Source organism: Coturnix japonica, chromosome 6, assembly GCF_001577835.2.
Source record: "Coturnix japonica isolate 7356 chromosome 6, Coturnix japonica 2.1, whole genome shotgun sequence".
Classification (NCBI taxonomy): Eukaryota; Metazoa; Chordata; class Aves; order Galliformes; family Phasianidae; genus Coturnix; species Coturnix japonica.
Genome location: NC_029521.1, coordinates 17,489,223 through 17,502,858, shown reverse-complemented (window position 1 = coordinate 17,502,858; position 13,636 = coordinate 17,489,223). Strand labels below are relative to the sequence as shown.

The window sequence follows — 13,636 nt, the reverse complement described above, 5'->3', positions numbered from 1 at the left end:
TCAGTGGACAGTTTGGAAAGAATTTCTGGTCTGTGTGGTAAATCACATCAGACTGGTAAAACTTTCCAGTAAAAAAAGAGGGGTGTATTACCTTCATAGTTACTTTTAACATAAAGGTGAAATACCAATGGTGTTTAAATACAGTGTATTTAATTTAGTTAGCTACTAAGGCAGCAGGTTGTTTGTATACCTTGTATTTTGTTAATATAAGCTTGGAGGAACTAAATAAGCACTCATTTAAAGAAGAAAAAGAGAATAATGGCTGCAAGAAGAATTAAAGAGTGGAAAAGCTAACAAGTTTAACTCAGAAAATTAATTTGAGAAGTAGAAGAAGAGAAGAATTAAGATTCAGGCTGAAGAAGCTAATGAAAGAATTAAGCAATTAAATAATAGCTATCAAGAAAGATATATTTTTACGTATGCATGTGTCAACAGAAATATAAAGAAATATAAAGGCAATCAGAAACTGGTACTTCTAGCCTTTTCTGGTAAAGGTTAGAGAAATCTGTCTTGCTGATAAAGATGTTTCATGTTGCTGAACTGTGAGGCTGTGGTTTGTTTGGTGTCATCCTTGCAGATCCTCCATCAAATTGAGCTTTGAAGTGCTTATGAGCAATCTTTTGAATGTCATTTAATTGATGTGTGTTTTGTCAGCCTCTACTTTACGTCTGAAGCTGACTGTTCTGATGAGTAGTACCTGCCATGATAAAAAACAAACACTATTTTACTGCTCCTTCTGTGTAGGTCTGAGGATTCAGGAGTGGGGCTTCCTGGGAGTGGAGATTTCTGTATCACACTGTTTTTGTTTTCATCCAGATCTGAGAGGTTAATTTTTGTGATCTTGTTTTTATTCTGTGATCTTTGTTTGTATTTGTTCCATATTAATGTATTGTGGGTAAAAGTACTGAAAACCACTGAAGTTATTTCTTGAAGATCATCAAAGTTTATACTCTGCAAGGTAACAGCTGCCCACGAGAAGATAATTTACCTTTAACGTTTATGCCATTATTCTTAAGGAGATCATCCTAAGACCATTCTTCCTTTGGTAATGACTTTTTGAACAATTAGTAGTATTGTCTTAATGAATTCCAGTATTACTAACAGTATCCAAGGTTTATCAAAAATGAAAATGACAGCTAGTTAGAAATTTGGTCCAGGATGTATTGATTTAAGTAAAACCAATTCTCAAACATACTTGGGTTAAAACTGAGCCATTTCCTTGTGATCGAGAATGAAAATACTTCACTACTATGGCATTGATGAACCTAAAGGGGATGGCTGATGCAGTTTCTAATAAATGCTATGTTCAAGGTTTGCCTTTTCAAGACACTTTGTTAAAGTCATTTCTGCTCCTTGCAATGATCTCATCCTTGACAGGATGCAATTCATAAGAAATATTGGCTGGTGAGGCAATGCACATTCAGTAATGGCAATTGAAGCTGCAGAAAGTTCACAGAACATCAGTTAATGAATATTAAATATTTGAGCACGTCTGTGCTTGTTCACTGTTGGAAACCTTCCAGCTGCCATCAGCACTGCTCCCTGCATTACCAGGATGAACTCATCTCTTTCCATATGTGTCATCTGCTCTTCTGTGCTGCACTGCCTGGATGCAGCTTACTGTGTAAAATTTAATACACAGCAAAATTGCTGCTGAGTAAGTGAGTGTTATTGCTCAGTGGCATGGTACTGTATCCTTTGCTCTCACCTGAAGGTCCACAACTTCTTAGTCACTGAAAAGAGAAATAATCTGAAAGGCTTTAGAGAACCAACATTACAAGGGTGTGCACATGACAGTTGCTGGGCTGGTGAACAAAGGGAATGGGCCACTGCAGTGTTTCATCTAAATGGTTAGAACTGGGAGCTCGTATGGAAAAGCAAAAGGCTTCCCTGACTCTTTAACACTTGCCAGTGTTGGAAAAACAGGATTCTGTCCTTTGCCATGAGTGAATTAGAACTTGCTGTGAGCATGCTGGAGCAAGCATTGATTCCTGTGATGGAGATGTGTCTGAAGGCTGTTATAACTCTCCTGTGACATTTTCTTTCTTGCCTTCAGAGGAATAAAGGGACTGCTACAGGCACTTCTGCCCACACCCGCTCTGTCAGCCATACATGTGCTGTCTGGAGAGGGTATTTCTCTTTTGGCTCAGTAGATCTATCCCAGTATTTCTATTGTTCTCTGTTCCTGGTTTTCTTCTTTTTAGTCTCCCAGACAAATATGAACAACATGTATGAGCTATACCACTCTGCACATGCCTGAGCCACCCTATGGAGAGCAATGCATTTATTAAATGCTGAGCAATATAGTTGTGTTACTGACTGCTGTGTGTATTAGACATTTTCTCTTATTCCCCTCCCCCCCCCCCACCTTGTGGGTGAGATGACAGTATTCCCAGTATGTTATGAGGTGCATTTCAGACTGTACCATTGCACTGTATTCTAGGCATTTTTTCAAACACAAAACAGCATTTCAGCAGTCCAGAGATATTTTAAGGATTTTTTCCATTACGAAAATTAGCATCTCAGCAGTCAAGATACTCTGTTTAGGCACCATGTGAAAAAGCATAGAGATAGCAAGATATGAGAAAATTAAGATATAGAGAACATGGTTAACCCGTTATGTTCTGAACAGTCATTGCACAAGCACATGTATTTCCTTGAAGGGTGAAATTCAAATGCATCTCCAAAACTGTTGAATATGAAGAACTGTCATGATATGTAATGCTCTTAAAATCATTTGAAAAACAATTCTGAGATGGTTGTTAATAGTTTAAGAATGTTGCCTGCAAGCCAGAAACGGATGGACTGTGAAATTCTGGGATAAGATTTGTGGGAATTTTTGCACTTGATCCCAACTCGCACAACTGTAATTGCTCCCACAGGGCTTTTCTGCATTTACACCTAGGGAGAAACCCTGCAACAATGTGTCATAAGGAATGGGAAATCAGAGCAGCTTGGGATAGTTAGTGGATCTCATACAACAGTGGTAAGCTGTATAATTTACTGAAGCTCCTGGATGACCTTTTTGTCATCATCCAAATAATCTTGAATAGTAAGTTAAAAGTGGAATTTAGTTGAATATAGTTTTTATCTTCTGCCTTATCTGTCTTGTATGATACCAGAGCTGTGTGAGATGTGTACCCAAAAATGTGGTCTGCTCTTCTGATGAATGCTTATTTGGTCACAAGCCATAGAAGCTGAGTGCCAGCAAGAAGGTACTGCGTAAGCAATCTGAATGTTTAACTTTCACTCTAAACACTGAAAAATTCCTTAATTAAAGAAAAAAGCACACAGCTTAAATTTGTTCAGTTCCTCAAAAGAGTTTCTGATAGCATCCCATGGTGGCTGATATGAATGAGATCAATGAGTATACTGTCTTCATTGTTCACAGCATCATCTTTGTCAAACACATTAACACTCTTCAGCTCTGAATTAGCTGCATAACTGGGATATGGGGGCATTGAATGTATTTTTGGGAATATGAGTACATGATAGAGAGAAATACAGATAGATACACTCTTCTGAACAAAACAGATGTAGCAGAAAATGCATTAAGTATATTTTTTCATCTTTGGTTATTTAATCAAAAATTGTTGCAGCAGATTCATCTTTTAGACAGTCTACTAATAACAGGTTTCCTTCTTTGTGCAAGTCTGAAAAGCTTGCATACTAAACCTGTAGCACCTTTGTTTTTCTCCCACGAAAGTCAGATGGGGATGGTGAGTCTTTTGATGTTTCCCAGCGCAGATCGTTGGCAGTGATGCAGGTTTTAACTCTGTGTCTCCAGCTGTTACTTTCTTTACGTTTAAATTATAATATTGTAGCTGGAATCCTTTGACATGTCTGTATTGGCACAGAAGTTTTGTACTTCTACGTATAAAACAGGTACATGGTGTAAAATTGCCCAAATTATAAACTCAACAATTTGTTCACTGAAAAAAATGTTTGCATCTATATACAGTTTTGCCAAAGACAGGACCTTTTGCAGGGGAAATTTATAATGAAGTTATTTATAGATGTTCATTCATTTCTATTTGCATGTGCAATATTTGCTTTTAGATGTCTTTCATCTACATTTTCTCATAAATTAAATATAATGAATTTTGCAATTTTATTTGGTGACTTTAACAGTAAGAATGGAAAATATGATAAAACATTTTTGTCTGGTAACTTTTAAGATTTTTTATTTATTTTAATATTTATTTATTTTTGCTCTTGTCACTGCAGACATCTGTCCACACCAAATCTGAGTCTTTGCAGTTTTCTAAACCAAATCTTATTGTGAATTTCTCTGCAGAAATGCCATTAGGTGAGCACAGGGAAGAAATTGATGAAGGAAGCATAGTAACTAGATTCTTTCTTACCTGATGCAGTAAGGATGAGCAAGTCAGTAGGCCTACCCAGAAATGGGAGCTCTTGTGAATGCAGTACTGAGAAAGGAGTAATTAGTCTTGAGTTAGCTTAGGTCAGAGAGCTGCAGCACTTTTCCAGAGCAGGCCTACAGAGTGCTAACCTTGTGTCTTTGTACCTGGGTTTTACCCAAACACTATAATTGTAAATGAAACATAGAGAATTGATTGTATAAAATGGTGTGACTCATTTCTAGTTGTGCATAGCAGAAAGAACATTTTTGAGAGAATGGAAAACAATGTCAGTGATGATTCTGTATTGGCTTAGAAGTCTGCATGAGTTGGCATGACCTGACTTTAAATCCCAAATCAGTGGCAGACCTTTCTTTCATTAAATTGGTCTGATTTTCAGTGTTTCTTCAGCTCTGACAACTGTCAGTTCAATCACTTGTGAAAATCAAGTTATTGATGACTTAGCACTGCACTGTATGGAAAGTAACCAAGTGAACAAGGTAGATCATGGGATACATATTAAAGTAATTTTGTTCAATATGGCTTTTGTAGCTGAAAGAAATGTTCCTCGGGCTATGGCCTCAGTCTTTTTTAGACAGAATAATGTTGAGTGGTATATTGAGGTTAATGGGGTGAACACTTTTGCAGGTAAGAATGTCAGGAAAAGTAATTTATTAATGGAAATTTCATTAGGTAATTTCCTAATTAAAATAAAAGCATATTTCAAAAGGTGATGATCGTGAGAAAGAGCAGTGATCTTGTGGGTATAGTCATAACCTGAATGAGGTAAGTGTTGGAAAACCTAAGATTCTTCAGAAAATGATCAGGACATCAGCATTGCCCTTTTTGAGTATTATTAAATAGATGCTCCAGAGTCTGGTGTTGACATGCAATTTTGAAAGGCATAAAACTGAAGTATCGACCAAGTGCTTTAATGCTGCTTTCTCTTTGATATCCTGAGAAAATTCTCATTCTAGTTATCATATATATATTTTTTTCCTTTCAGCCACTCTCCCCTCAACCCACTTTAACTTTGTGTTCTTTTCTTTCTGACCCAAATGCTTTTTTTCACAGCAGATTGCTATCTCCTGTAGAGTCCTGCTTTTGTAGAATAAATGTATACAAAAGCTTATTGGATTATCCTTGGACATGGACTCATTTTCTTCTGAAAGCCCTTCCATTCCAAAATGGAAAAATCCCTGTCAGAATTCATTCATTTTGATGATTTTTATTCTAGGAACAGAAGAAATTTTAAAAGAGCAGCTGTTCCTATGTTAATAATTATGTTTAGGGTCTCCTGTTCACAGCAATTACTTTTGTGAGCTTCTACATTCAGTATTTCCAGTACAGCCATATAAATGGGGGAATGTTTGTGGTACTTTTCTGCTACTTTTATGTAGTAAACCTACAGCAATATGAGGAGAAAAGGAGGTGACAATTTGCAATTGCAGTGATGATTATTCAGAAGAAAAGACTATAAGAGAACAAAATGTCAAGGCTGGCATTAAGTTCCTTGTTTTTATTCTTATTTTTGAAAAATATCTTAATAAAACATCTGCTCTCACTGTAAAGAAATTTTATTGCCTGAAGGTTATCAATAAGTTAACTTGCAGATACCATTTTAAATTACTAGAAGCAAAACTGAGTTTTCTTAAAGTGAAGTTCTGATGATTTATTAGCTACATTATTAATATCTGAAAGATCTATGCTGTTTCCATTTATTTTCCAAATATGGACTTGTTTGTAAGCCAAAGAGATGGAGCTCTGCCTGAATTTAATTCTTATTTTAAAGCTGGTTTTCCCTTTTGAGTTGGAGGGCATGTTTTTCTTCTGTATTCTTGTGGAAAATTTCATGTGGCAAGTAGTTTTTGTGTGCTTTTTACTTACCGCTAAAATCTCTTTTTAAGCTTTACAAACAGAAGAAAGTAAACATTTATCAAAGCCACAATATGCTTTCATTGGAATACTGCTATAGCAGTATTACCTGCTGTAGCACATTTTAACAAGTAGTGTGTAACATTAAGAGAGAAGAAGAAGTGTTAGCACATATTGCTTTTATTTTTGAAATAAATCTTGAGATGTTATGTTGCATATAGATGCTGTCACTTACGTATTTGATCATGCAAGTGGTACAGAGAAGAAAGTTAATCCTAAACTCCTTCCTGTAATTAAGTCAGTGCTTTACTTTGCAGTATCTAAAAGTGTGTTTTTTAAATAAAATAAACTTGAAGTATGTTTAATTCTACAGCACTTTTAGATTCAGACTCTATCTTCAGTTGCTTGTGCGTTACAGCTTGACATATAAAGTATGTGAGGTACAGTGGTATCAGGCTGCAGATGGCTTTGAAATCTTTAATTTGATACAGAAGGCACAGAACGTTGTTTTTGAGGAGTGGCTGCCAGTTTAATGCTGAATTTTACTCTTTTTTTATTCACGTGCATTGTTAATTAAGGTAATCATTCTTCAGTAGAGAAAATGAGTTATACAGGTCAGTATAACTGTATCTGTCAGGGTGAGCCCTAAGCCCTGGTTTAAAATCAACTTTGTCTCCCATCCAAAATTATGCTTCCCCATTGTCTGGTGCAATCTCACTGAAGGATGGTTTTCTTTATCAGCTACCCAAGGATAAATGCATAGGATGCATTAGAATAGTTCCATCAGAAGGGACCTTCAGTGATCATCCAGTCCAACTGCCTGACCACTTCTGGGCTAACCAAAAGTTGTAGCAAGTTAGTGAGGACTTTTTCCAAATGCCACTGAATGTGTGCCTGTTCTGATGGGTTTTGTTCAATTGATGGCAGATAAGTATATTCTAAGTCTAATTTATTATTATTATTATTTTGTAACCATGTCTGTTTGTAGCAGAAGTTTTGCATGCAGAGCTCTGACTTGCAAAACAGACACTATTTGAAAATGTTACATGAAGCGCGGAGTCTTTGGAGACAGCTAGTGCCCTGAAGTCTACTTTTATACAATAGAGATTAACACCATTATTCTATGTGTAATCTCTCCAGCAAAACACTGTCGCCTATTTCTGTCAACAAATGGTTTCTTTGCTTTGGCAGCTAAAAGAAATTTCAGTTGTGTAGGCAACAAAACATGCCTTTATAAGTTGCAGAACCCAATTTTTAAAATATTTTGGGAGGTAACTGTTGTTTTGAAAACTTAAATTATTTTCATTAACTAAATATTTTTTTAAACAACCTAAAAAGAATAATTTTGTCTACTATGTGTGACATGCTCATGATCTGTGTATAGTGCAAGTCCAGCAGCGCACCTTGTGGAAAGCTGTGTCAAATGGCCATGCCACAGCTCCCTGCAGACACTCACCATTTACAGGGTCGTTAAGAGTGGGCTTGCTTTCTGAATAAAAGTGAAGGTGTATGATGTTCTTTCTGAGAGTCAAAAAGTTCCCAAAATATGCTATATTTCCAGTGTAACTGAGTTATATAAGTCATAGGCACCATTCAAAATGTATGTTCTAATTTTTGTTAATAAATATCATTTATCTTTTTGAAATAATTCATTTACATCAGTAGTTAATAAATTTTGAATACAAGTTACCATTGTCCCAAGAAGTTGCTAATAAAGAAGATTAAAGCCAAGATGAGACATGTACTTTATGGCAATGTATTTGATTTCTTGTTTTATGGTGTAAAAAACCCAAGAACTTCCCAACTTGTTAATCTAGTAGTGTTTTGTAGAGGGCCCTTGTGAGAGGTGGCCAGTTGACCCTGCACCAAATGATAGGGACATGCAAATGTATGATATAAGTGCATACATGCTGATCTGTGTGCTGGGGGCTGCTCATCCTTTTTTGTGCAGGGCTTGGGTCTATCTCCCTGCGAGCATGGGTGCTGCTGACATGCAGCATGCCCGTGCTGTGCAAACAGTGTCAGCATTTGACCAAGCACGTGTATGCTTGCAGCATAGAACTGGATGTGCTTCCTACCATGTCAGTGGTTATCTGGATTTTCTTTATATGAGGGCAAGAGTAGCAAAAAGTGGCCATGAATCACAAGAACCAGTCGTTGTACTTTGTACTTCCTTTGCACATCTGAGGAGTAAAGACACAAAAAGCATATATTTTGATTTCCTACATTAATAACAAATTGTTTGTGAAGGTAACTGACTTAGACTAAACCAATTTATTTAATAATACTGACATAATGTAGGATGTCAGTTATATGCGTATATGCTGTCTGGGGGGAAAAAAATGGAAAATTGTCTTGGCATCTGTCAAAGTAAGAGAGATAATGACTCTTTCCTATGCTAGTTTTCTAGTTTAGTAGTTTTCACTATGCAATTTGCAATTACAAATCACAGAAGTTGAAACAAATTATTAGTGTTAATAAGTCAACATAAAAGAATGCAAAGAATAAAGTCTCTCCTTGCATACTAAATGAAAATATTTCTTCCAGATTCTTGCTTTGATCATTAGACTCTTAAATAAGCAAACATTACTTAGTTGCTAAGCCACAGACTGAAGTTCATTAGTGTGTTAGCACAAATATTGGAAAAAGAGTACTAAACCAATATTAGATAGAGGACCTGTGCGTAGGCTGGAAATAATGCAATGAGCATGACACCAGAACATTTTGAATGATTGCTCACAGTGATTAAAACCATTTCTGTTTACAAAAACCCGCCCTACTCGGCAAGAAAAAGTGCAACCCCTGAGTGGATCTGTTTTTCTGCTACTGTTATCTTTAAGTAAGGCTTTGATGAAAATACGGGGTACTTAATAACCTTATAAATACTTTTGTGTATGCTCTTTATTTTAAATATTGGCCAGATGTACTGCTCTTTTTGTCTATTCATGATCCTTAAAAATAGTTTTCAGTAATGTTAACTATAGATTTTAAGCCAAAATTCCATCTTATTTAAATAGCCTGTGTAGAAAACCAATTCAGAGTCTCTGTAAGTCAGTTCAAGGTTCGTAGATACTTTAGGTTTAATGTATAAATGTAGCATTTAACATAGCACCTTCTTGTAGAGGCTGTTGATCTTTAAATCAAATCATGCTAGTTTGGATTTTTTTTTTTTTAAATATTTAGATTATTGTTATAAGCAAATGGACTAACTTTATCCTTTTTCATTTCTCACAGATTCTCAATACTGTGAGAGAAGAAGGAGCAGAAGATATCTCTGAATATTTTCCTCAACTACTGAGAAAATTTCCAGCCTTAGATACAGCCTGTATATGCAAAGGTGATGGTTTATGTGTAAAGCCATGTGCAACAGGTGCTTTCTGTCAGTATCGTGCCACTTCACAGAGGACTGCACTCTCTAACTACATAACTGGTGCTTTACTAGAAGCAACTACATCATTAGGAGCAAGAAGTGGTCTTCTAAATATCTTTGGAGGATCAGCTGGAAGAACAATGCTTAAAGGTAATAAAGATTTACCATTTGAACCTTGTCCATTTTAAGTGCAGGGAGTATTGCAAAATACTGTATAATATTCTGTGATTTATATATTCATGTGATATCAACAGGTAAAAAGATTTCCATTTTCTCAAAGATCGTTATTTGCAATTCATTGTCATAATAACTAGCATTATTAGTTTAATAGAGTAAAAATGCCTTCAAAACAGAAAAGATTATTACAGAACAAACATGCTTTTTTTATATATATATTTTTTGTAACATTCTTGTCTGCATCCAAAGATAATGCTGAAGCCATTTTTGTTAGGGTTCTCCTTTCTATATTTCTTAGTTAAGTGGAGCTCCTGTTCATGATGTGGTTTGGTTTAGGACTTCAGAAAGGAGTATGCTATGCTCAGTTCATTTTGTTGTCATTATGCACCCAGTTGCCAGCAGAGAACTGTCTGATAAGTATTTATATTTTGTTACTAATTTACTGTTGATCTTCTCCTGGATTCCTCATAATTGGGGTATTTTCTATGTGGATAATACCTATTGATGATGGATGCTGCATATTAACGTTGCATGCTGATGGTCTTAGTGTGGAGTAACGTTACCGTTCTGTCATTTACTATGATAAGCTTATGAAGTTAAACTAGAAAAAATGCATGCTTGGTGTGAATTAATTATATTACAATAGGATTTTTGTACAGAACAGTAACTGCCTTTTAAATTAATTTGTAATTAATGCTAATGTGTGGCCCGTTCTAGTTTTAAATAGTATCTCTTTTAAGATAAATCATATGAGAGGGAGTGGTAGAAAGACAGGCACAGATGACAACTGAGTAAATTTCAGCAGTATGTGGAGCCACATGACTAGGCTTTACATATCCTCTGAGAAACAGAGACGTGTATAATGCAATGTCCTATTTTGATAGGGTTTTTCATTTTCCTTCTTTTTTTTTTCTTTTCTTTTTGTTCTGGGGACAGGGAGATGATTGCTCTGGAAAAATAAACATGCACATTCCCATGACAAGGTTGAGAGAACTGAGCTGTGTACTTGGTGGTCTAATATGATCAACCTTTTTCCTACTGAGTGGGAAAAGGGAGCACAGGGGTTTGATGTCCCAGACCAATTTGAGAGTCTAAGGATGCTTAATTCTTAGATTGCAGATATATTCCTCCCAGGGGTCATGCTGCCACAGCTATGCATGCTACCACATGCATGACCCAGGGGTCATGCTGCCACACAACTCACCTGGTGACTGTCACCCCAGGCCTGAGGCAACAGTTTTCAGAGCCTGAGGTATTACCTGCACATGTGCTTTGTGTACCAGGAGACTTTGCACTGGTTCTGGTATCTCTGCAGTGCCTGTATTATTTGTGTGTGCTTGTGTTGATGTTCTGAGCTCAAGCAATTGAGATCTTGAGGGAGAAAGCCGAGGTCTGGAACTTGATTTGCAATTCCTGAGGAAGTTTGTGTGGAGAGGAGAGGTTAGATTTGATTTACTGCAGTGGATAGCTGTGGCTTTTGGGTATTGAGATTTTCTGAATGTGGAAGATATGTTTTAAGGTATGTCACGGTGATATAACTGGGAAGCTACAAAGATACTTGTAACAGAATCTTTAAAAGCATTTATAGAATGTTCCTTGGCACATATAGGCATCAGCATCAGCAAGGAGCCCAACAGTGTTGTCAAGTTAGAGTTGTGTTTGTTATTCGTGGCCTTTCAAGAAAGACAGTTGTCCTATACGTGCAGATTCTTGAAAGCATTATTCTGTCCAACACCCTCTCTTACTCCTGGATTTAACCTCAGGTTTAGATGAGATTAGTTGCAGTTGATAACAGCTTTGTTGCCAAACACAGTATGGGATTTACTGTAAATGCAGCATGTCATCTGACCACTCTGTTGAAAAATAAATAATTGTATTGGTCCTGGTGTGGTTTTAATAGTGAAGGTATGTCCTTCAGCTGGTGGTTGACTGCTCTCCAGAAACGGTTCAAACTTGTGCATTCATCACCTTGCTTTCTCAGACAAGCTTGGCAGTACATCTAACTTATTTGTCACGTGTTGCAGAGAGAGCAGGAAGATGAAATAAGTATCTGCTTTGGCAGTCAGAGGTTGTAGTGCCCAGGAAGTCATTTCAGTGTAGTGCACTGCCCTGAATTACTAACAGCAACAGAAAATAGCATTGTATCTTTTTAGCTTGTATTTCTTCATGTCGATTGGCCTGTTGAAGAAAGGAGGGAAGACTGCTCTCATCTTGTTTTTACTGTTTTGATCAGAAATAGCAGATGTTTCTTGTAACTGTGATTCACAAGCTATGACAAGAAAGGACAGATTTTCAAGTATTGTGTGAGAGAGTTTTAGAGTTCTTCCTTTAAACTTGTACTTGAGAAATTTAGGAAGATGCCATGGTACAATCAAAGCTCCAAGCATGAGGTTCCAGATAGAAGTGCAGCAAAGCACTGATTTGTTTCTTTCAGAAAGACAAATTACAGACGTGTCTGGTCTGTGCAGCATAGAGCAACATAGAGACACTTGACCTCTTGCTGACTCACTGTGACCCAAACCAAAGTGCTCTCATGATGCAGGGAAATACCCTGCAGTAATTCATCTGAGAACACTATAAGCAGCTGCAGCTAATTGTCTTCCAAAATGTTAACTTTTCTGGTGTTGGCAGCAGATGAGATAGTGATAGTTTGAGCATCATGGCACTATGCCTTACTGTCGAGAGGTTGGCATCCATATTAATGATTTGTACTAAGTAGAAGAGACCATTACCAAGTGAAAATTTAAACAGCGATAGCACTGTCCTAGGTGGAAATATAATGTGTTATGAAAAGGGTTCTATACATCATTTTAGTATCTCTGGAAGTAATTAATGATGTCACATAGGCATAAATACAAATTGCTGGACAATCTAGTTACTGTTCTGCCTCTCAGAAATTTGAACTCTTAGAGATGTAGAATACTAGAATTGCTTGAGCTGGAACAGGCCCTTAAAAGGTCGTCTAGTCCAACTCCCCTGTGGTGAACAGGGACACCTGCAACTCAGTCATGTTGCTCAAAGCCCCATCCAGCCTGACCTTGAATGTTTCCTCTTGAGCCTTCTCTTCTTGCTTTTTTTCTGTAAACACTGCAATATTTAAAGTTGTTGCAATTAAATGCCGAATGAAGTGATTAATCATTATGAAGTAATTAAAATGTTTTTGTGGTGAATCCAATTTGATAGCTGTTTTACCTTGAAAAAACTAGTTACGTGAAGGTGCTTGCCATGTTTTACTTCACTTCCAGCATTAGACAGTGACAAATACTCTTCTATACTGGAGTAAAATCCTACATATCTGAGGCTCTGAACAGATAGAAAGTGGCAATTCTAGGGTCAGACTTCATCACCCCTCTTTTCTCCTGGGCTCTTATCTGTAGAAACTGATTTCACTTCAAAAAAATCCTGGAAGAAAAGAACAGAGGCAAACTCATCTTGCACTGCTATTGTCAAGTGCTTCATCTTGTCAAATTATTTCCTGGATTTGAGATCTCTAAATTGCCCTTGTTATTTGTATGTGTATAATGTATTTCAGCTCAATGGGTTTGTAGGACTTTAGCAAAATGTCTACCTGTTACATAAGCAGAATTCTTTCGTGTTAAAAATATGCTGTGATTAATATTGTAGTTTCTCATGCCTGTATATATTCTCTTGCATTTCATTTAAACGTATGATTCCTAGGTAATTCTAATCTTACTTTTTAAGGTACTTAGGACCGGAAGAGCTGCATATGTCTTACCCAAAAATTACTAGTGACAAATGATTTAGAAGAAAAATGTGTTTTAGTAATGTATTTGGATTTGGTTTAAATTATTTATCTTTCCAGTACAAAAAAAAAAAAGAGTAGTCTTCAGTT

The 13,636-nt window shown here is 36.5% G+C and overlaps 1 protein-coding gene across 4 annotated transcripts in view; it reads left to right on the top strand.

Annotated features, from left to right (window-relative positions):
- Positions 1–13,636, top strand: part of PLCE1 (phospholipase C epsilon 1) — a 144,735-nt gene that overhangs the window by 54,597 nt on the left and 76,502 nt on the right. For all 4 annotated transcript variants that reach the window (XM_032445621.1, XM_032445620.1, XM_015867102.2 and 1 more), the window contains exon 3: positions 9,471–9,756. In XM_032445621.1, coding sequence (XP_032301512.1) covers positions 9,471–9,756 — 286 coding nt within the window. The remainder of the gene's footprint in view (positions 1–9,470; positions 9,757–13,636) is intronic.